Source organism: Marmota monax, unplaced genomic scaffold (assembly GCF_021218885.2).
Source record: "Marmota monax isolate L192 unplaced genomic scaffold, Marmota_monax_Labrador192_F-V1.1 WCK01_AAM20220418_F8-fsc00368, whole genome shotgun sequence".
Classification (NCBI taxonomy): Eukaryota; Metazoa; Chordata; class Mammalia; order Rodentia; family Sciuridae; genus Marmota; species Marmota monax.
In genome coordinates, this window is record NW_026695118.1 from 667,072 (window position 1) to 692,536 (window position 25,465).

At 49.7% G+C, this 25,465-nt stretch overlaps 1 protein-coding gene across 5 annotated transcripts in view; it reads right to left on the reverse strand.

Annotated features, from left to right (window-relative positions):
* Nucleotides 1–212: 212 nt before the first annotated feature.
* Nucleotides 213–25,465, reverse strand: part of Snx8 (sorting nexin 8) — a 42,871-nt gene continuing 17,618 nt past the window's right edge. For 3 of the 5 annotated variants that reach the window (XM_058573846.1, XM_058573847.1, XM_058573849.1), the window contains exons 2-11: nt 16,896–17,083; nt 15,578–15,695; nt 13,311–13,432; nt 11,356–11,436; nt 10,931–11,127; nt 10,344–10,476; nt 7,442–7,510; nt 6,196–6,333; nt 5,674–5,823; nt 213–2,709 (exon numbers count right to left, since the gene is read on the reverse strand). In XM_058573846.1, coding sequence (XP_058429829.1) covers nt 2,599–2,709; nt 5,674–5,823; nt 6,196–6,333; nt 7,442–7,510; nt 10,344–10,476; nt 10,931–11,127; nt 11,356–11,436; nt 13,311–13,432; nt 15,578–15,695; nt 16,896–17,083 — 1,307 coding nt within the window. In that variant the 3' untranslated portion in view covers nt 213–2,598. The remainder of the gene's footprint in view (nt 2,710–5,673; nt 5,824–6,195; nt 6,334–7,441; nt 7,511–10,343; nt 10,477–10,930; nt 11,128–11,355; nt 11,437–13,310; nt 13,433–15,577; nt 15,696–16,895; nt 17,084–25,465) is intronic. The other 2 variants (XM_046428158.2, XM_058573848.1) reach the window with 2 other exon arrangements.

The window sequence follows — 25,465 nt, forward strand, 5'->3', positions numbered from 1 at the left end:
AGGCCACAGGCAGGCGAGAACATATTGTTCTGTTACCACCCATTCTACAGTGGGGGACACTGAGGCAGTCACTGCTCTGGGAGGGTAGGCCATTTGCTTTCTCCTTTAGGACCACCAGGAAGGAGAGTTGGATCACCACTGCACAAAGCAGTAGGACTTTCAGACACATTGAGCAACTATTCAGGTTTGTTGATAAAACCACAAAACACAGGTCACCTATAAACAGTTCCAGTTTATTGGGTGTAGTAGTAACTGATTCCTGCAGCTAGTAAAGTGCTTCATACATAGGACCGGCTCACGCAAAGCACAAGAAAAAGACCTGGACACTAAGAACAATCCTGAATTCATGGGCTCAGAGTCCCAGGTGTCCCCATTGCGACCTACAGCCCGTCTTCCCTTCCTGCATGGCCTGGGCAGCCTAGCCCCTTGTCACTGAGTGCCCTGGATGGAGCAGGGTAGACCTGACAGAACGTTCTACTTGCTGCTGCTCTGCAGTCGCCTTCCCGCTGGCCACGCAGGCTGTCCAAACTGAAGGTGGCAGCCAAGATCCCACTCAGCCTCCCTTGCCCAGGATTACACCCAACCATCCTTCCACGGACCAGGCATGGCCACGGCGTGGCACGCAGGTTGAGGCAGCAGGACAGTTAGGGAAGGGTAGAGGGACCCTTGGTCCCTTTGCCACCACAGGGACTCCACCCCAGAGCTGGGAGTAGCCAATCCTGCCCCAGGTGGGAGCACTTCTGCCCAGGACCAGGAAGTGCCAGTGTGAGAAACAGTGGCCTCTGCTGTCTAGCAAGTACCCCCCACCCCACTGATCTTCCCCTTGGGTGGGAGAGGTGAAGGAAGGGAACTCCATCCAAACTGAACTGTCAGCCATGCAGGAAGAGCCCCACACCCTGGCTCCTGAGCCACAAGCACCGAAGCAGAGCAGACAGGCTGTCCTCCCCTAGGCCCCCATTTCCATAACACAATATAAGGACCCTGAGACCTCCTTCCATAGCAGGAGGCACCAGGAATGTGACCAGGACTCATCCCAGGGTCCCTGGCAGTGAAGCTCTTTTCAGAACAGTCCATCCTGAAGGCTTGGGGCCAGAAGTCCCAATGGCTACTTGAGGAGTGCAGTCTTGCCCAGTCTAGAGACTCGGGCCCCCAGCCCCATGCCCACAATTCCCCATAGACTTTGGTCCCACAACGAGACAGGCCAGGCTCCCAAATTGGGGCCTGCTCAGCACAAACAGGGCCAGGTGTTACAGCTCAAGTGTCTTGGTGCCAGGGAATAAGTCCTGCAAGTGACACAGGTCCACACAGCAAACAAGACTTGTTTCCATAGAGGGAGGTTACAGGGAAGCAGGGACAGACTACACAGCAGGGACAGAGTCAAATCCCCACTGCCACCAATCACAGCACTATATCCTCTGGCGCAGGTAGAATAACTTCCCACCCTCAGGGTATGCAGTGTGCTGGGGCTCTGTGTTCCAGGCCTGCAAGCTGCATGGACATCCAAGGAGGTCAAGTCCTGCCCCTCAGTATCTAAGAGGCATCCCTGGAAGGAACTATAGACCACCAGACCCTCTTCCGCATCTCTCCCTGGGTTACTAAGACAGGGAGCTCAAAGGTGGCTCCATGTTCACCACAGAAGGGGTGTGAGCAGCAGCAATCCAGGTCTGACCCCAGAGCTCTGAGAGTGGCTTTCTTCAGCCTGAAGAGAGAAGTGGCCTCAGCCCGCCAGTCTCCTGGAATAGCAGGGCTGGAGGGGTTGCAGTTGCCCAAAAGAAGGAAATGGTTTTAAAAGGAATTAAGCGCACTCACATGGATGCTCCCCCCAACACCCCAGCTGAAGGCAACACATTCCCCTACACCTGTCCCTGCCCACCCCTAAAGCCTCAGAGCCCCACAACATGGAGTCCAACACTGGCTGCCCCCAAACAAGGAAAAGGACAGACCAATTTCTAGCCCTCAGACAGAAACCTCCACATTCATCTCCCAAGATCTCAATGTGCCTTTGTCTTATACTCAGGATCACAGTGTACCCATGTGGAGAGGGCAGCTTAGGGACACCTGACCCCAGACCAGGCCTCAGCTGTCCCCTAGAACATCAAACACTATGTCCAGCAACCTACACCAGCAGGCATCCAGGCTGGAATGTCTGCAGACCCTGGTCAACGTTCTGACCTCTGACAGACTGGCCATTTGGTCACCCAAAGGTCATGGGGCAGTCCTGTCCTCCCTTCTGCCCTGCTCAGCTGACCCCTGCCCCAGGCCAGCCCTCTGGACTGTTTTAGCACCTAGAGCCTCCTCCACACTCCTCCAGGAATTATGAGCCTCAGCAACCCTGGCCCTGGGTGTCGTGAGGAACCCGAATTCTCAGCACCGGACTAGCAGCCACAGGGCAGGATGGGCAGGGGTCAGGGGGCCATAGACCTCCCACCCAGGGAAGAGAAAAACCACCAGCCCCACCCATGGGCTCAGATGGATGTTCCCTTTCACCCACCAGGGCACCACGGGCGGGAGTGGCCACCTGAAGGGAATTGGCAGGGACACACCATTTGGAAAGACGCTTTAGTGAGGCCGCAGGGAACTGTGCCGCAGCCTCAGGCACTAGTGAGGACACACGCCGTCCTGCGGGGATCGTGGTGGCGTCAGCGCATTGTGTGGTCCAGCGAAGAGGCAACTGAGCTTCGGCTTCAGGTCATCCCACACCTTGCCCATCTGCAGAAAAGAAAATAGGATGGCACCCCAAAACACCAGCTCCAATTCTCCCTCCACCTGGTGGCCTTTGGGCACACCATCTCCCCAAGGTCACCAGAGAGCTTCTGGAAGTGAGGGTACACTGGACCCTTCCCGCACCCTATGGTAGCCCCTCCTCCACAGAGGTCCCAGGCTAGCCCACCTGTCCCCTGCACACAGGTCCAACGGGCTTCGAGTCTGCTCAACATGGTATTAAGAAGCGTGGCTGTTACGCGTACTCAGTACTGTGGCACAGCAGGCCAGCCGCCAGGAGGCACTCTTTTGTCCAGATTTGGCACAAGGCGAGAAGAGTGGCAGAGACCCATGTTTTTGGTGTGGGGGCTCATGTGATGACAGAAGATCTGTATGTGGCCCTGGGAACATGCTAATGAGATCCAGTCACTAGACCCGACATCTCATTAGCACAGCAAGATGAGGACCAGTGAGGCAACACCAATGAAGAAAATCTCCTGGGCGCTGGGGATGTGGCTCAAGCAGTAGCACGCTTGCCTGGCATGTGCAGGGCGCTGGGTTCAATCCTCAGCACCACATAAAAATAAAATAAAGGTGTTGTATCCACCAAAAACTAAAAAATAAATATTAAAAATCTCTCTCTCTCTCTCTCTCTCTCTCTCTCTCTCTAAATAAAAGGAAAAGAAAAAAAATCTCCTGCAGTTCAGGTCATGGCCACATCCCCAGATGGGATGTGGTCACATGCTTCCTCACTGATGTCCCCATCATCCACTCAGATGTCCAAGCCCAGACCTGCTGACCCAATATGTCTCCTTGACCAAGACAGTAATTAAGTCATGCAGTCGGCTTCCTAATGCGTGTGCTGCTTCTTCACCAGCCCACAGCTAGGAGGCTCCTCACCAAACCTCGGGAGCATTTTAGCTGTTCCCAGGAAACATACCACTAGTCAGAATACACAGTCTACTGTGATGCTGTCTGAGCCGGTCAATCTACAGACTATAAAAGTTTTCTTTAGCCTAGGGGTGCTGTGAAACTACTGGGCACCAGAAACACCAGGACTCTACAATTCTGGAGCAGGCTCTGCACCCGCTCTTTTGCACCATGTACAACCAAGCACCCAGGCAGTCTGGCATGACTGGTATAGACCAGGGTCTAAACTGGCCACTGACTTGGTCAGTTACAAGTATTCCCAACTTGTCTGATAATCTCCATGTTCCATACCCCCCCACCAGCTGCAGAGACCTTTCAGAATTGCAGATCTGAGTTCCTGTGACATGCTGCTTCCTGGCCCTCCATGCAGAAGCACTGATGCCTATCTCCTCTCCCTGGCTCTGGGCAAGTCTCTGCCAGGGTGAGACCTATTCCTCACTGACTGGTCTACCTTCCTGTGTACTCCTTGGTGATGAAGACACTGTGATCAAGTTGTGCCCAGTACCACAGAACCCAGCCAGGAGCAGCCAAGCAGCAATTGCTGCATTACCCCATCACCCATCAATGCCCAGGCCAACCACAGGAAGCTTGGCAGGGCCAGACTTCATACCTTTTTTCAGACAGAGCAACTGAACCAGAGGTCAGAAGAGATTGCAACAGTTGTGCAGAAGGAACCCCTGAGATCAAGGTTTACAAAGTTGCTGGTTGTTTTTTTCAGTTGTTGGTGGAACTTTGTTTTATTTATTTATTTATATGTGGTACTGAGAATCAAACTCAGTGCCTCACACATGCTGGGCAAGTGTGCTACCACTGAGCCTCAGTCCCAGCCCAAGGTTTACAAATTTTGAGCCAGGACTCCTCCTCTACTGCCAGGGGCTAGAGGTGGCCACAGGGAGACGCACCCATCTCAGGAAGCCATCCTGGACCAGTGCTGGCAGGAAGCAAAAGTTACTTGAAGAGGAAGGAAGCTAGGGCTGGGGATGTGGCTCAAGCGGTAGAGCGCTGGCCTGGCATGCATGCAGCCCGGGTTCAATCCTCAGCACCACATACAAATAAAGATGTTGTGTCCGCCGAAAACTAAAAAATAAATATTAAAAAATTCTCTCTCGGAAAAAAAAAAAAAAGGGAAGGAAGCTAGGCCGCTGATATCAGAAAGCAGAGGGCACAGGGACTACACTGGGCTGGGAAAGAGAAACTGGATAGCGTCATGTTTTAATTACTGCCTCAGCAGACCCACAAGGCTGTCTGGAGAAGGACAGACACAAGTCACTGGCTGAGAAGGGAGCAAAGAGCCCAAGACACACATTGGAGTCACACGGCTCCAGATCACTCATGCCAGGTGAGTGTCCCTGCAGTGTGAAATATCTCAGGATGATTCACAGCCTTGCTTCTCCAAGACTCAAGGAGCCAACATCTGAAGGAAGCTGACCAGGGGTTTCCAGAAAAATGTCCAGTTAATGGGTTTTTTAGGGGTTTTGTTTGTTTTTTTGTAGTACTAGAGATTGAACCGAGAAGCACTCAACACTAAGGTGTATCCCCAGTCTTTTTTTTTTTTTTTTAATTTCCATCTAAGACAGAGTCTCACTAAGTTGTGGAGGCTCACCTCAAACTTGTGATCATCCTGCCTCAGCCTCCCAAGTCACTGGGATTACAGGCATGTGCCACTGCGTCCAGCCCAGTAATGATATTTTTAACCCCTCAAACTTGATTCCTACCATCCCCCACACCATCTCCAAACAGTAGGGCTTTGGGACTTGATATGTTTTCCTGACTTCTCAAGTTCTTCCAGAAGGAAAGAAATTGTTCCTTTCTGGTCTCTCTCTGCTCTCCCCACTAAGAACCATGAGAACAAATTCATAATTATTCTGGCCACATGTGACACTAATAAATCTGAACAAGCACTATGTTTCCACATATACCCCAACTCCACTGACTGTCCGAAATAATTCCCCAAGGTCACTAGCTGCAGGAGCTGCAGCTGGAAACTGGAAGGCATTGGCCAGGACAGGGCTGGGGTAGGGGGTGGGGCAGGGAGGGCCTCACCTCCTTGTGCCCTTGGATCTGAGAGTTAACAAAGGCCCCAAGGATGTGGGAGGTGAGGGGCAGGTAGGCGTGGATGAGCTGTGTCTCCTGGTGCAGGCAGTACAGGGAGAAGTAGTTCCGAAGCTCCATGGTCTGAATCATGTTCTCTTGCTGCAAGGAAAAGAGTCTCCCTGCACACCTGGCCAGAAGGTGCCAGGAAGAGGAGCACCCCTGCCCACATACTGTGTCTGCCCAGGCCCAGGGTCTCCACCCCTTCCATGCAACCACTGAAGCAAGACTCCAGGGGATGAAGGGCCAGGACACAGAACACCAAGTACAAAGAAGCACATCATCCTGGGCGCATCCCCAGCACCCCAGCTCAGGGCACTGACATTCCACAAGCTCATCCAGCCAACCAAAAGGAGCTCATGAGGATGGCTCCAGGGGCCAGAGGGACCAAAGTGTCCTAACAGTAGAAGGCTGCCACCTTGTGCTCCTCAGGGCTGCCTCCTGGCCCCGCCACCTGCCAGCCTGCTCAGCTACCTCCAGGATGCGGGACTCCAGCTGCTCCACTGACTCGGGCTCGCGGTTGCTCACCACCTGCCTTTTCATCAGGCCGTCCTTGTGCAGCGCCCGCTGGTGCTTGTGCAACACGCCCTTCTCGTGCCGCTCGCACAGATCCTGCAAGGAAGAAGAGGCACCTGTGCACTGGCCCTCAGCAGCTGACCCAGAGGAACTCGGAACCCAGGGACATTCTAGAGCCCCTTTCACAGGGCCAATTTAAGTCCTCCCGCCTACAACCAGGAAAAAGCAATAGGGGACAGTGAAAGAGTCCAGAACACGGGGAGGCTGGGGCATGCAAACTGGCAGCAAACGGCTGACAATGAAAGCTACCGGGCCCTTCCAGAGGACCTGTTTTCCTGTTTGTCTTCGCCCAGGGAACAGTCAAGGAGTAGAGCAGTTCAGGGGCCAGGCCCTGTTCAGATTCAGTCTGATGCATACTAGGTTTGCACAAGGGCCCACTACACAAACCACCACCAGGTCCCCAACCCAAAGCCCACACGCTGAATCTCAGTTTAAACATGGGGATGTACAGTCCAGAGCCCTGGGACAGTTCTGGACCTCAGACTGCTAACACTACCCAATTCCAAAGGGCCAGTGTCCTAACAGTAGGAGGACCAGGAAGCCCTACAAGGAAGACACACGTCATTAATAAGCAGCACCCTAAATAACCCCCATCAGAAACCTTGCAGGCAATTAAAGTGACAATCAATGTCGGGATTTTAGAGGCCACCAGATACCATCCCATTCAACAGAGGAATCCCTTCTAGAACATTCCCCATAAGCACTGGGCCCACTCTCCTTGGCCTCCTCAGTAGGAAGGATTTCTCTGGCTCCACGTGGTGCTCCATCACAATCTGTCCCACCACAGATGCTCCCACACTTAGAAAGCTTCCCTCCTCTGTGCCAAAGCCAAGTTCCTAGAATCTCCACCCACTCCTGGGTGAATTCCCCTTTGTGGGCCAGGCCCCCAGACACGTAAAAGAGCGCAAGCACACACACTCCCAGGGCTTCTCCTCCCACTTTCAGCTCAGGGAAAGCCCACTGGTGCTTGGACCAAGGAGCCCCAACCAGCCCAGGAAACTCCAGTGAGCTCTGGAAAGTCCACCACGTTCCCTGCACAGCGCTGGCTCTTGACTCTTTCCATTCCCTTGGAGTCACACCCTTGAAAGATCCTAAGATCATTTTGAAAAATGCTATCCTTGACCAAGGAGTGGTTGAGACTCACTTTATAGGACTGGAGCAAATCCAGGAAAAGGTTCAACTTCTCCACCACATCATTCTCTTCCTGTTTGCCCTAGGAAACAAGGGGTGAGTTAACCAACACAGGACCCAGCCAGGCGGCTTACAGCCAGCCCTAGCCTGGGTGGGCTCCCTCCCAGAGCCAACGGCCCACTCTGTAGAAGACCCCCCTTCCTATATAACAGCACCCTAAGTCCAGGCAGAAATGCCTTTGAAGCCCACAGTTCTGCCCCAGCCATTCAACACCAATGTGTCTTCCTCTGGCTTTCTGAACCCCTCTTACCCACACTCGTACACCCCAGCAGCTCTGCCCAGCACTGCAGAAAACAGTTTTATTGGTGACTGTGTCAAAAGAGTATGCACAGGAGACTGCTGGGAACAAGGGGCCACCCTCCAAGCTCAACTACAGGGAGGAACACAGGCCTGGGCCCGGGAGGGGCAGGGGAAGGAGCTGCTGCTGCAGGAAGGGCGCGTGGGAGAGAGCTGGGCTGAGATAAGGGAACAGAGACATTCTCATGAGAAAGGTCACATACTAAAGGCCAGAGAGGGGATGAGGGAGAGCAGTCAGAGGCTCCTGCTGGCACAAGCTCAGGGCTCTGTGGACAGGTGCACATTGAGCCCACAGCGGCATGGGTGGCCCTGCTAGTGGAATGGGCTCCTGGTAATGACAGGGAAAGCCCAGCTCCTGTACTCGCCCACAGCATCCTGAGGACACATGTGAGCACTAGCAGCCCCATCACTACCCAGAGACCTCCCAGAATACACAGGTAGCAGCACTCCACAGGGACACGAGGGCAGCCCACGGGAGTCCAGCGCAACCTGCATGCTCCTATGGCCTCCAGTACTGCAGCTGTGGCAGGCAGAGGAAGCGGCACATCAGACTGGGTGTGGGGGTGGTGCAGGTGGGAGGAGGCTGGGGAAACAGCACTGGACTAGGAGCAGAAAGCGACAGCCACCTCAGGGGACTCTGGGAACACCATCCCATCCTCCAAGCCTTTGACCACTAAGCCAGAAGGTTCCTGGCCTCTCAATCCCACACCTGCAGCCAACGCAGATTCTACCCAGTAAGTTCCAAGAAAATAACAAGCATCTTATGGGATTTCAAGACACAGAAAAGAAACACCAGCCAGGCAGAGGCGCCCTGTACCCTGGTCCAGTAGGAAAGGGATTCAAGGTTCCTCCCTTCTTGTGTCATCTGCAGTAAGTTCCATTTGGGGTTCAGTGCACATAAACCATCATGGCATATGCCTTCAAGAGGAGCACACCATCACCATGAAGAAAGCAGCCCCTGCCTCCAGTCTCACTAGTCTTGCTGGGACATCATATGTACGTCTCTTAATAGAATAAAATTGGGTATGAGTAAAAATAGAATTAGGAAAAATCATCCCAAGAGGCCTTTAATTGTGGAGCAAGGGTGAGACAGAACTTTAGCCTTTCAGATCAAAGTCCTGGTGGGTGGCCTGATCCAGTTACACGTAATAGCAGTAAATTCATGATGCCAAAGACTAGGAGGAAAGTTCAAGAAAAAGTACTTCTCAGGATATTAAATTTCAAACCAAAGTTCATGACATATCACAGAGCCACAGAGCTGAGGAGAACCTCGGACTACAGGCTTCCACCCCTCAGGACACCCAGGCCCTTTCCCCTCACCAGGGACCTGGAGGTCATCCTGTGCTCTGCAAAGCCCCAGGGATTCCTGGTGCCTGTGTCCTTGCAACTGGAACAGGCTTTGCTTTACACAGGAGCTTGGAGGAGAGGCGCAATGGATTCAAAGACAGCAGCTGTTTGCACGCCCTAGTTCAACCCCTTATGTTACCTTAGTGGGGAAACTGAGGCCCAGAAGCCAACATAAAAGCCGCATGGTCCTGGCACAGGCCCCAAACCCCCCGTCTCTCCATTAGTCACACCACTAAGACCTTATTTTCAGTGCTCGTCACCATGGGTACCTACAGACCTGAGAAAGGAACGGGCACCATGCTGATCAGAGGTTACCTACACGGCTCAAAATTCTATTTCTAAAGGGAACACACGGGCACTGGGAGTGGAAGAGAAAACCCAGAGTTTTAGGCACAGCAAGGAGATCAAATTCCCTCTTTGGCACACACACATCATGAACACCTGAGCACCCCAACCTCCAGCAAGAAGAGCCCCCAGGTCCCTGGCAGGCAGGTCCACCACACAGACAACAGAAGAACTCCAGGTGTCAGGCAGGGAGTGGAGCTTCAGCAAGGACATTAATTCACTCAAAATGCCGCATTCCACCAGGAGCTTCGAGACTACTTCCCCACAAAGTAGAGAACAACTTTCACCATCAAAATTAGGCAGCAGTTTCATAACATAAAATCCCCAGGTGAACCTTTAAGTTTGATGATGAATACTGTATCTTCAAATTAATCCCCAACGGCCACCAGATTTCTAAAAACAGCTCCTGCCCACACAGCAGAAGCACTTCCTGAAGTTAAGTGAGCGGCAGGGTGGAAGGAGGGAGTCTCTCAGGGTGCTGGGAGCTTAGTTACTATTCTGAGAATTAATCTGAGTTGAGTTATTCTGTCAAATTCTAGCTGACTCAGCACAATCGGAACTATCTGGCCCACCCAGAAGCCAGCTCCGACACCTAATTATGCCTGAAAGAGCAGACACCCTCTTCTAATCTCAGCAGAGTCAATGCTCAAGAGATCGGAACCCAATTTGTTTCTGTCACTGGTAGCCCTCTCCAAAGAACAAACCACTGGTGGGGAGCCACCCACAACAGATGGGGACAGGCAGTTCCCAGAAACAGCTGTTCCCCCAGTAGAAGTCGGCCCTTTGAAGCTGGGCTGAGGTAGCCCTGCAGTCCCACAGGGCACAGAACGCCCTGGGACAGGTGCGTGGAGAGCCAGTGCACTCACCTGCTGCGCAGCTTTGTCTGCAAGCAGGGCGAACTCCACAGAGAGGCCCTTCAGGGCCTGCTTCAGGGAGCCCCAGGTGCTGAGGTGAAGAGCAGCCCAGGAGGGCAGGGGGGTCGTGTCAGAACCTAAAGCACTGTGGAAAGCAAAACACATAAGACAGGAGACACTCGCCTTTGTGTCCCACTCAGACCCATGCTCCTGGAGGGGCCCATGGGGACACTGTGAGGCAATGAAGAAGGTGGGATCTCAGCCCCACTCAGACCTCGTGAGGGACTTCTCTTCCCAACAAGACCCCAGGCAGTCTGTGTGCCATTCCTATGGAGTGGAGGAAGTGCAGCCAGCCACAGGCTGCTCCTTCCTAAGGCCAGTGGGCTGACGTCTAGGAAGCTGGCAAGCCTGCAGTGTACACAGGGGCATTTGGCGTCCACACTGCCCTGGCTGAAGGTCCCACCTCTGTTCTCCTAAACATGATCCCCCATTTGCCTGCCCTACTTTCTTCCCTTCTGCAGTGAAACAGGTCAGAGTGGCAGTTAGCACAGGAAACGCAGTCTGCCCTGAGCCCACCACCCTCTGAAGACTCTCCCCACCTGACGTCTCCACAGTCCCTGAAGAAGGCCACCTGCCTCAATTCCTTCCCAAATATGAGAAGATCAGCAGCATTGTCGATGGCCCTCGAAGCAATCCTCTCCGCCCTGTCTCGCAGCTTGTAGAAGCTATTGTAGATGTTCCGAATCAGCTCCCTGCTCACAGCAAATTGAGTCTGGATGTCAGAGGGAAGGAAGTCCTGACGGCAAAGAGAAAGAGACTGTGACTCTGCTGCTCAGAGGCTGCGGCCTCACCCGTAAGGCAGGCAGAACCCCATCACAGAACAGCCAAAAGAGGGTACAATGAGAACATATAATGGCCTAGTGGGACCCCGGCACACAGCAGAGGTGGCACGAGTATCATTACATGTTAAGATGACTGTCTCTCTAGCAAAAAGGGAAATAAATATTCAAAATCAGAAAACTACCTTGGCCCTAGTAGCCAGCTTACAGTTCATAAATTCATCTCCAACACACTGGGCCGCTTCCTTCAGCTTGTTCTGCACATCCTGCAAGAGGAAAGAGACAGCTGCACCTCCCCGTTGGCACAAAGCTGCCACGAGAGCCTCCTCGTCAGTGAACAGGAGCACCTGGTCTCTCCTGAGCAAGTCGGCTTCAACGTTGGCGTCCCTCAGCATCCCAGAACCTCCGCCGCTGCCTCAGATTTTCTTTCATTGAATTTAAACTCTAGGAAGTCTGGCTTAAGGATGAGAGCCTAACCAAGCGAAGTTCCTCTCCAGAAACAGGGGACTAGGGATACCCTAACCCCCAAGATGTTAGACCCTCTAGGTTCCAAATGGAGCAGCAGAATGAAGCTGAGGTTTCTTCCTCCTGAGAGACCCTCAGGCCCAGGGAGTCAGGCCCTGGAGCAGTTGGTGGGCAGAGGACAGGCAGCACTCTGGTCAAGCCCACCCTTGGAACAGAGGCCTTCAGAACAGAAGCCAAGTCTCAAAATAAGGAGCCACCCAGGAAGTACAGGATGAAGCTAATCCACAGCCGTTAGAGGAGAGGAATCCTAAGGTTTCAGAGGGGCCTCGAGTCACCTGCCCCCTTCTCTTTTTACTAAAAAAGAACACTGGGGTCTAGAGAGGCCACAAAGAACAAACACCCCATCTGCATAAAAGCAAGAGACAAAGAAGTGTACCTCCAGGATGGAGGTCACCCCCTAAGTCCCCCCTCCCGGTGCTGCCTGGAGCACAGGCAGTTTTCAGCCTGCCACATCCCTCTGCCGGCAAACAAGACCTCTACCCCAACCCTAAGGACTCAAAGGACAGGCCACACACTCTGCTGAGGCAGAGGCAAGAGTTTCTGTTGACAGTGTCACCAGGGTCACCAGTAAATGCCTGCAGCCTTCCTGAGGAGGTTAGTGGCCCCTCCTACCATCCAGGGAAGTAAAGGCGGGAGAAAGTAAAACTTGTAGCTGAGCCTGGTGGCGCAAACCTGTAATCCCAGCAGCTCAGGAGGCTGAGGCAGGAGGATCCTGAGTTCAAACCCAGCCTCAGCAATTGTAAGGCGCTAAGCTACTCACCAAGACCCTGTCTAAATAAAATATAAAAATTGCTGGGGATGTGGCTCAGCATTTTAGTGCTCCTGAGTTCAATCCCCAGTACCCAAAAACAAAAACAAAAAAACCTTGGGCTGACTACTCCTGTGTCCCATGTCCCCTGCCCTGCAGCAGGTAACAGCAGGAGGTGAAGGGCCCCCAAGTGCCCATTCATGAAGAGGCTTCCCTGTAAGGAGAACCTGGGCACTTCGCTTTCTGAGGGATAGGAGGAAGATGGATCATAGAACACTCCTTGCTCTGGAAGGGCTACAAGCCCCTTCCTGTTCCACTGGACACGGGAGCTATGTTCTAGCTCTGAACTCCTGTAAGACAAAGTGACAACAACTTGGAGAAAGAAACAGCTGCTATTCCTGACAGGGATGTACACAAAGACGCCATTTCCAGAGGTGGATGGACCCTGTGGCTCTACTGAGGACACTCGGCTTATTTCTCCATGGTCCTTGATCAAAGCCCCCCGCCCCAATATTTTTTGGGGGGTGGGGATGAATATTTATTCACATCTACAGACACTCCAAACCATCCATCCAGGCTTCTGTATATTATCTCTAAATCCCCAAAAAACCATGCTGGGAACCCCCGATTTCCACACAATATACAAACCCTTCAAAGTCAAAACCAAAGGTGCCTTTTAAAATTACACCCAACCTGTCATTTGAAAGGAAAGAAGTCTGATATTGTCAATCACAATCAAACGAATGCCTTCCAGGCACCCGAACAAGGGAAATGAGACAGGAGGACAGTCAGAGATTCAAAATTGAAAGTAAGGCCTTTAGAAACTGCAGAACCAGCCCACACCAGGACCCTTGAGGACACACTTACTGAGCCGCTAAACGAAAGGAAGAGCTTTAGGATGGTGTCCTCAGAGAAGGGGGGGTGACGAGCCACCAAGTTAATGAAGCGCTTCAGGGCCCTCCTTCGTCCCTCGATGAATTCCCTGTCCGCTAAAGAAACACAAAGTCATCACACAGTCAGCAACCGCCAACAGCCACACTGAGCAGGCTCCCAAGCATCTCAACAGAGGGTCAGAGCAGCCACATGGCCGACCAAGGGCAACAGGCAGGTCCGCAGGACAACAGCTGACCCCAAGGGCTGCAAAGGAGTCCCGGAGCCCCTCCTCCATGCCCCCACCCACCAACCTAGGTTCAGAAATGCCAGGGAAAACTAAGATCAACAGGTTCTGATCGAGACTACTGGGAACCAGCTCTCAGCATTTTTTTTTTTTTTTTGAGACAGGCCTTATTACGTTACCCAGGCCGGTCTCAAACTCCTGGGCTCATGAGCAGCTGGGACCACAGGCAAGCTGGGAGCACAGTTGGAACTGCACCTGGCTTTTGGGAACCAAGTCTGATTCCTCACTTTGATCATCTACATTGAAGGCATCTTCTCAAGTCCCTCTCTGGCACTTCTCTTGTGAACAGAGGGGTTCTGCAATGCCCACAAATCAATGGAGCTCAGTGTTCCTACTCACATCACTTATAGTTCACTCTGTGACAGATGCAATCATTAACTACTTTCATTTGAGAAAGTATTTTCACTTCAAGGGAAAAAAGCAAGCATATATCAAGGTGTTAAGGATATTTAAATCTGACCACAAATAGAAACGGTCTTTAAAGTCATTGAAAACTATATTCAGATGAGTCCCCCTCCACCCTCACCCTCCACCCCTGACATGCCCTTCATGTGAGCATGTGTCCACGTGCAGCTTTCAAGTCCTAAACCCTGGCTGCACTTAACCAGCTCTGATGCTGGATGCTAGCATCCCAGTACATCTGCTGGTCTCACCTGCCCTTGGCATCCTTATACCCGCAACATGAGAAGCACAGTCTGTTGCACAGTGTGTAGGAAGGGCCAGAACACGTTATCAGGCACTGAGCTACTGGGAGGCCATGAGAGATAAAGGTATTCATGTCCTTTTTTGCTTGTTTGTTTTGGGTACTGGGGATTGAACTCGGGGGCACCTGCCCACTGAGCCACATCCCCAGCCCTATTTTGTACTTTATTTAGAGAAAGAATCTCACTGAGTTGTTTAGCACCTCAATTTTTTGCAGAGGCTTCCTTTGAACTTGCAATTCTCTTGCCTCAGCCTCCCAAGCCTCTGGGATTATAGGCATGTGCCACCACACCCAGTTTCTCATGTCCATTTTAAGAGACTTGAGAACAGTGGGAGCTGAACCACTGCATGATGCTTAAACTCTTCTCCACTCAAGCACACTGCTGCTGTGAGATGGTTGGAAAATATCAGACTATAGACATTTGGCTCCAGGCACTCACCTACCCATCAAGTTTTATATAGATTTTGAGAAAAGGGTTGTAGGAAAAACTATCAGGTTGTGGGAAAAACTATCAGTGAGCTCCAGGAATACCAAGGGGCAGATCCCTGTATTCTGGAAATCTGCAAGAAACAGCCAATCTAGAAGGACTTGGCCAGCAGGTTATCTGTGACCTCCCACCTAGCCCGAGGCAATCTTCAGGTGCAGCCAACTACTGACTTCTGTCCTCTAAAGTGCAGAGCAAACTTTCCACCTTAGATCTGCTTCTGACCTCATCCAGTGCTGGCTTGGCACCCACTGCTCAGGCCCTCAGGGGTTTGCAAAGCAGGAGAATCCAACTGCTGGAGCAAACAGTGCTCCGCCATCACCATTCAGGAACTCTGAAGTCCCCGCCCTGAGCTTCAAGAGGAGACCCAGGGTCCCCTCTTTTACATGTGCACCATGAGGGCGTTCCCTTTGTGTCAGTCATCCAGCCAAAGTCTGCAAGATACCAAGGGTGCTGTGTGCCAATCACCCTCCCTGTACCAGACCTGGGCTCAGTGACAGCACTGGCTCTGGTTAGGATATTTTTGTTTTGTTCTGGTTTTTTTTTTTTTGGTGTGTGTGTGTGTGTGTGTGAAGCTGGGGACTTAACCCAGGTCTTGGCCAATAGCTATGAGCCTGGGACAGCCTGGGGGCTCACGTGCACTATGGTCCTGCTGTCAGCCCCTCCTGGACCTTGAGGCAGGAGCAGCATGCGGGACTGCAATCTACCCTGAACCATCCTGTGAGTGGGCTCACTCCCACCACCCTGGGCCTCCACATGCCCCGCGTTACCTCCCAGCACTCTCTTGGGTGGGAGGGCAGGCACCATGCGGTACGGGAACTTGTGCAGCAACATTTCGTGGAAGACCACAAAGTCATTGTACCGTCTGTACACAGAGGACTTGAAGCGCTGCGAAGAAAAGGGATTGGGGCTCAGGTAAAATGGGAAGCCATGACAGTCATCACTCCCCTCAACTCCTCCCTCTGCCCTGAAGACAGCCTACAGAAATCTTCCCATCCCCACACTCAGGCGAGCTGGGCAAAGCAGCCTCTTCCGACCCACGCTCATGGGAGGCAGTTCAAGAGGAAATGGAGGCCAGCAGCCGGCTCACTGGAGCAGCACCTTCTCCCAGGCTGCCAGGCCCAGGACAAGCTGCTTCTTCCAGGGCGTCCTGCCAGTCGACTCTCAGCCCTGTGACTGTGGGAGAAGGCAAGGACCTAGGCAATGCCAGAGCCGTGCTGTCCTTGAAGGAGTCCCTGCCACTCTGCCGTCTACCTTCCCCCTCAGCAGCAGCACTGGGACTTCAGAGCAGCCAGTCACAGGCTTCAAATACTGAAACAGAACCCGGCGGTTCCTGAATGTGCAGAACAGCAGGCAGCGTGACAGGCATCAGCCCACTGGGTCCCAGAGCTCACCTCTCTCCTGGGGCAAAACATTCAGTGGACTGTTCAGAGGAGCCTTGGCAGTGCCAGCCACCCTCTCCCCGGGAGCACAGGCCTGCCCTGTCCTAGCAAATCCCCCCACACTAGGGACTCACTGCTCCAAAAGACGTGTTATCAATACTACTGAATCCCAGGACAATGAGTAAACCCCCAACTCTACCCTAACTGAGCAAGACAATGGACAAAGGGACAAAAAGACCTTGACACTCGAGTGCCAAGACTGCTGCCAAACCCGTGTCTGATGAACTCAGGCACCCGGTGCCCACAACAGAGGGGCAGTGTTACTACAGGTGATTAGCTGGACACAGACCGATCATTCCCGCACACTGCAGTCACTATTTGGAGTCTATGCTCTATGGGGCTGACTTTCGAATCCTCAGGGGATCCATGACAAAACTACCACCAAACCCACTTCTGTCCAGGGTGTGTGCTCCGCAGACTGTCTGTAAGAGATTTCTAAGAAGCAGGATTCGAGAACACAGAGATGGTGAGGCGGGACCAGGCAGGAGTGGAGCAGGCCCAGCAACCGGCACAAGTCTGCTCAGAGGCTTGACGGAGCCCACAAGTTTTGGACCACACTCTCTCCCTTCCCTATCTCCTGGCCTGATGCTATCCCTAGTTCTCCATCCCCCTTGTCCACACAGTCACACACGTGATTTGCAGTTACCTGGCTGGAAACCTCATACTCCACATGCTTCAGGAAGAGGCCCTTCTTCTCCGGGATGAGTTCCACCTGCACAGTGTCCCTGGCCAGCAACTCCTGCAGGGTATAGGACAGCAGCAGCGGGTTCCCCTGCGGCATCTGCATTCGACTGGGGTCTGGGTCCCTTCGATCAGTGACCTGTACTGGTGAGCCTACAGGAAAAAAGGCAAATGCCAGATAAAGACAGCTGCTCAGAGAGTGGTGTCTCCTGCACCCTGTGCTGGCTCAGCACTTGGACTCTGCCCACAAAGACAGAACCACCCCGACGCTGGTCACCCTCATTCTTCATGCTACAGATTTGGTCCTGAGGGGCATGTGCTTCTGCCCCCAATAATCACTACCTGAGAGGCTTCACCAGTTTGTGAACCAGCAAATACACATTTCTATGATCAGTCAAATCAAGTCTTCAACTTGGGCTCAGAAAACAGTGAAATATTTACAAATTATGTGTGAAAAAGTCCTTCCCTAGAGCCGAGAAAGGGTTCAAACAAGTGAAACCAGTGTGTGACTTCTACATGATCCAGTGTTCCTACAATTGGCACAATATCTTCACAGGCCAAATAGCCACATTAATTTGCAGAGGCTGGGGGGACTACTACATGCTAGCTCATTGCTAGGTTTCTTGATCCTACAAACCAAAGAACTAATTAGCCCTAAAACTTCAGCATCCTTAGGGACAAGAATCACAAACACATTATTCACAAAGCAGGAAAACACAATTCAGAGAGATGTTATGCCTGCTAGCCTGTAACAAAACAAACACATGAGGAAATCACACTAAAAGTCAGTTTGACTTTCAAGTTCTTTTCAGTTCAAACACAGTCTTGCTCCAGTAGAACTGTCCACTCCAAGGTGGTATCACTTCATGACTCATTTCTTTTTTTTTTTTTTTGGGGTACTGGAGACCAGGGACTGAGCCCAGGGGCCTCAAACATGCCAGGCAAGTGAGCACTGAACTAAATGCAGCCCTTTTTAGTTTTTATTTTGAGATAGGTCTCACTAAATTGCCCAGGCTGACCTTGAACTTGCAATCTTCCTGCCTCAGCCTCCTGAACAGCTGGGATTACAGACGTACATCACAGCACTCAGCCCACATGACTGACTTTTGAAAGCAACTCTTAGTGAAGGATGCTGGTTATGTTCTAAAACAAAACTGGGGACTGGATTAATTTCCTCTGTGAAATTACTCAGCATTTTAGGATTTAAAAGGTGGTTGCCTTGGGCTGGGTGTGTAGCCCAGGGGTAGCGCACTGGCCTAGCATGCCCAAAGCCCTAAATTCCATCCCCAGAACCACAAAAATGTATTAATTAATTAATTAGTTAAAATAACATGTGGCTGCCTTAATTGCCTTAAGAAGAAAAACTAAGGCTGTAAGGTTGACTTGAGAATCCCTAAAGGTCTCACACCACAGAATCTTCATCTAAAGCAGCAATCCTCCAAGCAGGGGTCCCTGGCCCAGGGTCGACATGACCAGGAAGCCTTGGGAGAAGGTCAACAGCTGATTTACATGGTGAGTCTCTATCTTTTTGGATCTTTATTTATTTGTTTATTTATTTGTATGCAGTGCTGAGGATCAAACCTCACGTGTGCTAGGCAAGCACTCTGCCACTGAGCCACAACCTCAGCTCACCTATCAGCTCACAGTGTGATGATGATACCACAGCAGAGCAGCATATGCCCACAGCTGTTGAACACATGCACTGGTATGTGCGTGAGTACATGTGTATGTGTGTCTGAGTTTATGTGTGTACGTGAGTGTATATGCCAGTGACCATATGTGCATGAATCTGTACTGTGAGTTTGTATGAATATTAGTGTGTATTTATATGAGTGTATGTGGACATGTGTATATTACAGTGTGTGCATATGGGTATGAGTGTATTTGAGTGTACATGTGTATGTGTGTGCTTGTGTATCCAAGTTTGCTATATTTGAGTACATGTGGAGGAGGAGGAGGAGGAGGAGGAGGAGGAGGAGGAGGAGGAGGAGGAAAATGTTAAGTGCTAGTAAGAGTAAGGGAACCCCTCACACCTGGGGCAGATGTGGAAATGGTGCCATAGCCTTCAAAAACAGTCCAGGACCTAATAAAAATTTCAAAATTAAATAAAAACAGTCCAGCAGGTCCTCAGAATGTTAGCCACAGAGATACCATGTGATCCAGCTATCCCACTCCTAAGTAACTGCCCAAGAAAAAGAAGTACATTCATGTCCACTCAAAAGACTACACACAAGTGTCCATAGGAACACTATTCAGAATGGCCAGAAGGTGGTAAAAACAAAATGCTCATCAAGGAATAAAGACAATGTGGCCTGTGCACACAATGGAATGTTCCTCAGCCCTAAACAAGAATGGAGCACAGATTCACACTGCAGCATAAATGAGCCTTAGCAACGTGATGCCAAATGAAGGAAGCAGTCTTTAAAGTCATGTACAGGACGATTATATCAATGTGAAACATCCAGAAAAGGCGAATCTATGCAAACAAAAGTAGACTACTGTTAGCTCAGGCTGGGAGGGAAGGTGGGAGGAGTGATGAGTATCTACTCAAGTGCTTTCTTTCCAGGATGATTTAAAAAAAAAAAAAAAGCTCTAAAATTGATCATGGTGATGGTTGTACAACTCTGAATATACAAAGCATACTGAGTATACCAAACCCACTGTACTGTGTACTTTAAATGAGATAACTGCATGGTATATAAAGCTCTGAAAAGCTTCACAATTAAAAGGCAGGTGACATCAGTATGGCAGCGGAAGGACCTCCAAAACCCACTCCTCCACTAATGCAATGAGGACACTGGTGAAAATGGCCAGAATCCTCTACCTCAGGATTTCAGAAATTAATGAAAGACTTGGCTATTCCAGAAATTAGCCTAAGACTTGCAGCGGTCCAAGGTACACTTACTGATATAACCGAGCTCAATGGGGTCATGCTGAAGCAGGGCAGGCCCTTAATTTGATGAAGCTGGAGCCTGTGTAAGCCACAGAGGCACCCTGCAGTGCCAGATGAGAGGGAGGCAGACACGCAGACGTGGATGGCTGAGTCTACAAGCCAAGGCACACCAAGGAAAGCCCTGGAAGCCGGAGTGAGCCAAGAAGGTTCCCCGCTTCAGGATCAGAGGGGCCACAGCCCTGCCAACAGCTGGATCCTCCAGAAGTGTGAGACAATAACTTTCTGTTTTAAGCCACACAGATTGTGGTACTTTGTTACAGCAACTCTAGGAGAATAATACTCAAGACTTTATAGAATTAGTTCAGAAAATTCATTAAACAAATAAATAACAGCAAACAGTAACAATACCTTAAGGAGGGGGAAATCTGGTTTCCAGAGTTGCCACATTTTTTTTTTTAATTGTCAATGGATCGCTATTTTACTTTTTTTTTTTTTTAGTTGTTGTTGGACACATGCCTTCATTTTATTTATTTTTATGTGGTGCTGAAGATCGAACCCAGCGCCTCGCACATGCCAGGCGAGCGCTCTACTGCTGAGCCACAATCACAGCCCACATTATATATTTTTTTAAATATTTAATTTTTAGTTATAGGTGGACACAATAACTTTATTTTGTTTTTTATGCAATGCTGAGGATTGAACCCAGTGCCTCACACATGCTAGGTAAGTGCTTTACCTCTGAGCCACAACCCCAAGCCAACACATTATATTATTTTATTATTTTATTATTTTTAATATTTATTTTTTAGTTTTAGGTGGACACATACCTTTATTTATTTTTTTAATGTGGTGCTGCTGAGAATCAAACCCAGTGCCTCACGCATGCTAGGTGAGCGCGCTACTACTTGAGCCACATCCCCAGCCCCGTATTATATTATTTTAAATGTTCAATTTCAACAAAAATTTATAGACATGTAATGAAAAGAAAGCATGCCCAAATGCAGCGGGAAGAAGGCAATCAATACCAACCATCTTAGAGGAAACCCCACACTGAGCTTAGTAGACTTTTTTTCAGTTATTTTAAGCATGCTCAAAGAATTAAAGGAAACCACACCTCAAGAACTAAGGGAATGTGTAAGGACAATGTATGTTTGTCTCATCAATAGAAAAATATCAATAAACTTCCATTATAAAAAAGAACCAGATAAAAAGTCCAAAATTGAAATGTTCAATAAATGAAATGAACTATTCACTAGTGAAGCTCAACAGCAGATTTGAGTGAGAAAGAATCAGCAAACTCAAAGATTAAGTCATTTGAGATTATCCAGTCTGAGGGGCACAAAGAAAAAAGAATGAAAAAAAAATTAACAGAAATTGTTGTGAGAGACCTGAGGTACACCATCGAGATACCAGACACTCATAGGGGGACTCTAAAGGAGAGGCAGAAAGGGTTAGAAAACTTGAGTAAATAATGACCAAAATTTCCCAAAATTTATGGGGCTGAGGATATAGCTCAGTAAAGTTTGCCTCACTTGCACACAAGGCCCTGGGTTCAATCCCCAGCACCACGGAAAAGAAAAAAAACACTCCAACCAGGATCAACTTAAAAGAGATCACACCTAGACACGACATAATCACAAAAGCCAGTGTAAGAGATGAAGACTCCTGAAAGCACGGGGACATGGACACACACACATAGCTCTTGACATTGAATGAGGACATGGCAGGGTAACTAAACACTGGTAAGATCTCGTTGTAATAGATCTGTCCCATAAAAAATGAATCCATATGAGCCACCTGAAGAAATAAAGTAAAAGTAACTACATAGGTAAATATAAAAGTATAACAAAGCATTGTGTGTGTGTGTGTGTGTGTGTTTTCCTCCCCTAGTACTGGGGGTTGAACCCAGGGCCTTGCACATGCTAAGCAAACACTCTACCACTGAGCCACATTCTGAAACCCTCTCCCATTTTTTTTCCCTTGTGGTGCTGGGGAATTGAACCCAGAGGTACCTTACCACTGAGCCATATCCCCAGACCTTTTTCTAATTCTGAACCAGGGTCTCACTAAGTTATTTAAAGCCTCACTTAGTTGGTGAGGCTGCCCTGCCTCAGTCTCCTGAATCACTGGGATTACAGGAGTGCACCACCACACCTGCCCACCCACCTATTTTTTTTTTAAATTTTCTAATTTTGAGATTTTAAAGTCTCACTAAGTTGCCCAGACTGGCCTCCAACTTTTAGTTCTTGTGCCTCAGCCTCCTGAGCGCACCATCACACACATCCAGAACATATTTTTATTTGTAACTTTTATCCCTAGCTGATGTAAAAGACAACTGCATAGAGCAATAATGACAAATCGGCACACAACATGCACAGGCTTAGTTTGTATGACACTAATTTGTCTGACAAAGGTGAGAAGGAATGGAGCCATAGAGGATGCTCTAGTTGGGATACAGGATGTCCCCCAAAGACCCAGATGTGAAAGCCTTGTTCTCCAGGGTAGGGTATTGAGAGGTGGTAGAACCAGGAAGTGGGCACTAAAGTCACTGGGGCATGCTTCTAGTAGGGAGAGTGGGATCCCAGCCCCTTCTTTTCTTTTTCTTTTTTGCATCCCAGCCACAAGTGGACAGTTTTGCTAGGCCACATGCTCCCCATTATGATGTACTCTCTCCCAGACCTAAGAACAATGTCTACCTGATCAAGGACTGAAACCTCCAAATCTGTAAGCTAAACTAAACCTGTTCTCGGGCTGGGGTTGTGGCTCAGTGGCAAAGTGCTTGCCTAGCATGAGTAAGGCACTGGGTTCCATCCTTAGCACCACATAAAAATAAACAGATAAAATAAAAGCATTCTGTCCATCTACAACTACAAAAAAATTTTTTAATAAATAAACCTGTTCTCTTTATAAATTGTTATCTCAGATATTTGTTATAGTGACAGAAAATTGACTTAAAACATAGGAGCAAAGCTTTTACACACAACTGACTCTAAACAGGCACCGACTCCAACCAGACCAGTATAAATTAAGATATCAATTGTAACCCCCAGAGCAATAACTAAGAAAAAAACAAAAAAAATATAGTAACAGAAACAAGAGAATAAATGGTTGGGATACAGCTTGGTGGGAGAGTTCTCGCCTCCCACCCTGGGTTCCATCCCCAACACTGTAAAAAAAAGAAAAGAAACAAGGGAATTAGAAAGCACTGATTTAACATAAAAGAAGATAGTAATGGAAGAAGAGAGGAAAGGTAAAAGGTAACAGGACACAGACGCTGGGCAAGCACCAGAGGTATTCAATTAAAAAAATTTTTTTAAGTTGAGTGCAGAGGCCACACCCACAATCCCAGTTCCTCTGAAGGTCCAGACAAGAGGATCATAAATTCAAGGCTGGCCTGGGCAACTTAGCGAGATCGGGTCTCAAAATAAAAAATAAGAGGGCTGTGGGAGTAGCTCAGTGGTTAAGCGCCCTTGGGTTCAATCCCAGGTTGGTAAGCACCCCTAGGTTCAACCCCCAGTACCAAAAAGAACACATTTTTTTGGTACCGGGGACTGAAGCCAGGGGCACTTAACCACTGAGCCACATCCCAGTCCTTTTTTTATTTTGAGACAGGTTCTCACTGAGTTGCTTGAGGCCTTGCTAAGGTGCTGGGGCTGGCTCTGAACTGGTGATCCTCCTGCCTCAGCCTCCCAAGCCGCCGGATTACAAGCATGTGCCACCATGACCAGCTCCAAAAAAAATCTTTTAAAAAAGTTTTATCTCTTAATCATGTATTAATTTTCACAATTACTAAAATAAGGTCATCTTCCAAGACAGCATGTGAACTCAGTAATGATTACCAAATGACTGCATGCTGGTGAAGAATCTGAACTTTGATCACATGAGAATCTAAAAGAACTCCAAAAACCACACTTTAAAGCAAAGGCATTGCTCCAAATCCTGACTGTTCTCAAGCATCATAATGACCCTCTATGGAAGTTCCAAGCCCAATGGCAAGAGTGTATGGTTCCAAGTATCAACTCACTAAACCAGGACACTGGTATTTTCAAACAAACTAAGAAAATGGAGAGAATGATCATTTCAAATTGCTGCACTGTCCTGTGATGGGCCACACTGCAGAAAGGGCAGAAACACAAAGGGCAAGAGTCTGGTTTTCTCAGGAATAAATGTGGACTTCAATACTCTTATCAAATTGACACCCTCTTCAAGGCAGGCGGCCCCATAAGACACAGCGCCTGGGATATACTATACACCAACCCAGCCCCACAAAGCTAATTCAAACGAGACGGAGAGCCACCAGGCCCCGCACCGGTGGGCTGCAGACAGAGGTCAGCACCAGACTTGAGGAGATACAGGGTGGGATTCAGCCTGCATCAATTCCCAGCTGTACAGGCTAGCAAGCGACCACTTCTGAGCTTTCACTGATAACCTATAACGTGGGCATAAGGGTGCCTCCCCACCCTGGCCAGTGAGCACCATCCTCGCCTTGAATAACAGCAACAACCCCTTACAGGCCCCTTGAATGTCACTCACCCCCTTCTGGCACAAGACTGCTTTACTTGGCAGTTCTTGGCTCACAAGAAGAACCTCAGAATTAAATGAGACAATGGAACTGGAAATAACTAGCAAAAAAGAAAACATTCAATAAATGTTCCTGACTTCCTTCCAGATTTATTATACCATAATCCACAAAGATTTTGTAAATCCACCAATTAAAACTTAGTACTGAGCCATGCACAGTGGCGCAGGCCTGTAATCCCAGCAGCTCAGGAGGCTGAGGCAAGAGGTTCCCAAGTTCAAAGCCTGTCTCAGCAACTTGGCAAAGGCCCCAAGCAACTTAGAAAGACCCTGTGTCTCTAAATAAAATACAAAATAGGGCTGGGGATGTCACTCAGTGGTTGAGTGTCCCTGACTTCAATCCCCAGTACCAAGAAAAAAGAAATGAAACTTTAAACATACACTCTGGCACACACACAGTTTGAAGACTGGATCCCTGCCATGCACACACACACATGCACACATACACACTCTCCCTTCCTAACAATCTTCCAGCAGAATCTTGAGATAGTAATCACAAAGTCCAAAGCTTTAGGAAGCAAACAGGATTTATCAATAAACCATGCTGCAGCTCATGCCTTGCTTTACACAAACCTTCTGTAAATGCTGACCTACACAGAAGTCACAGCCTGGGAGAACCTCTGCCTAGCACACAGGGACAGGCGTGCACAGGCCCCCACTTGCACAGCTGCAGTCTCTTGCTTCAGTCACCCAGAGGCCAGGCTCAGCCAGGCCTGGACCACACCCTGCTCCACGCTGGCCCAATGGAGGAGCTGTATGAAGCATTCAGAGACACTCCACTCCACCAGTCCAGCCCCCTTGGGGGTTCTCCCCATACCAGCATACAGTCCCTCCCCGTGTAATGTGCTATGGAAGCACGCAGGACATCTGGCATTCTCAAGCACGGAGCAAGATTCCTAATGGCCGACACATCTTCTGGCAGACTTCAAAGTCAGTGTTCCACCACTACGTGAGGCCACCCACCTCAGCTACCAGCTCGTCAGAACAAGAGGATGGAGAGGGCCAGCCAGGGATGGCAGGGAGTCACAGGGCTCCCGTCTTCAAACTGAGCCTACAGCAGAATC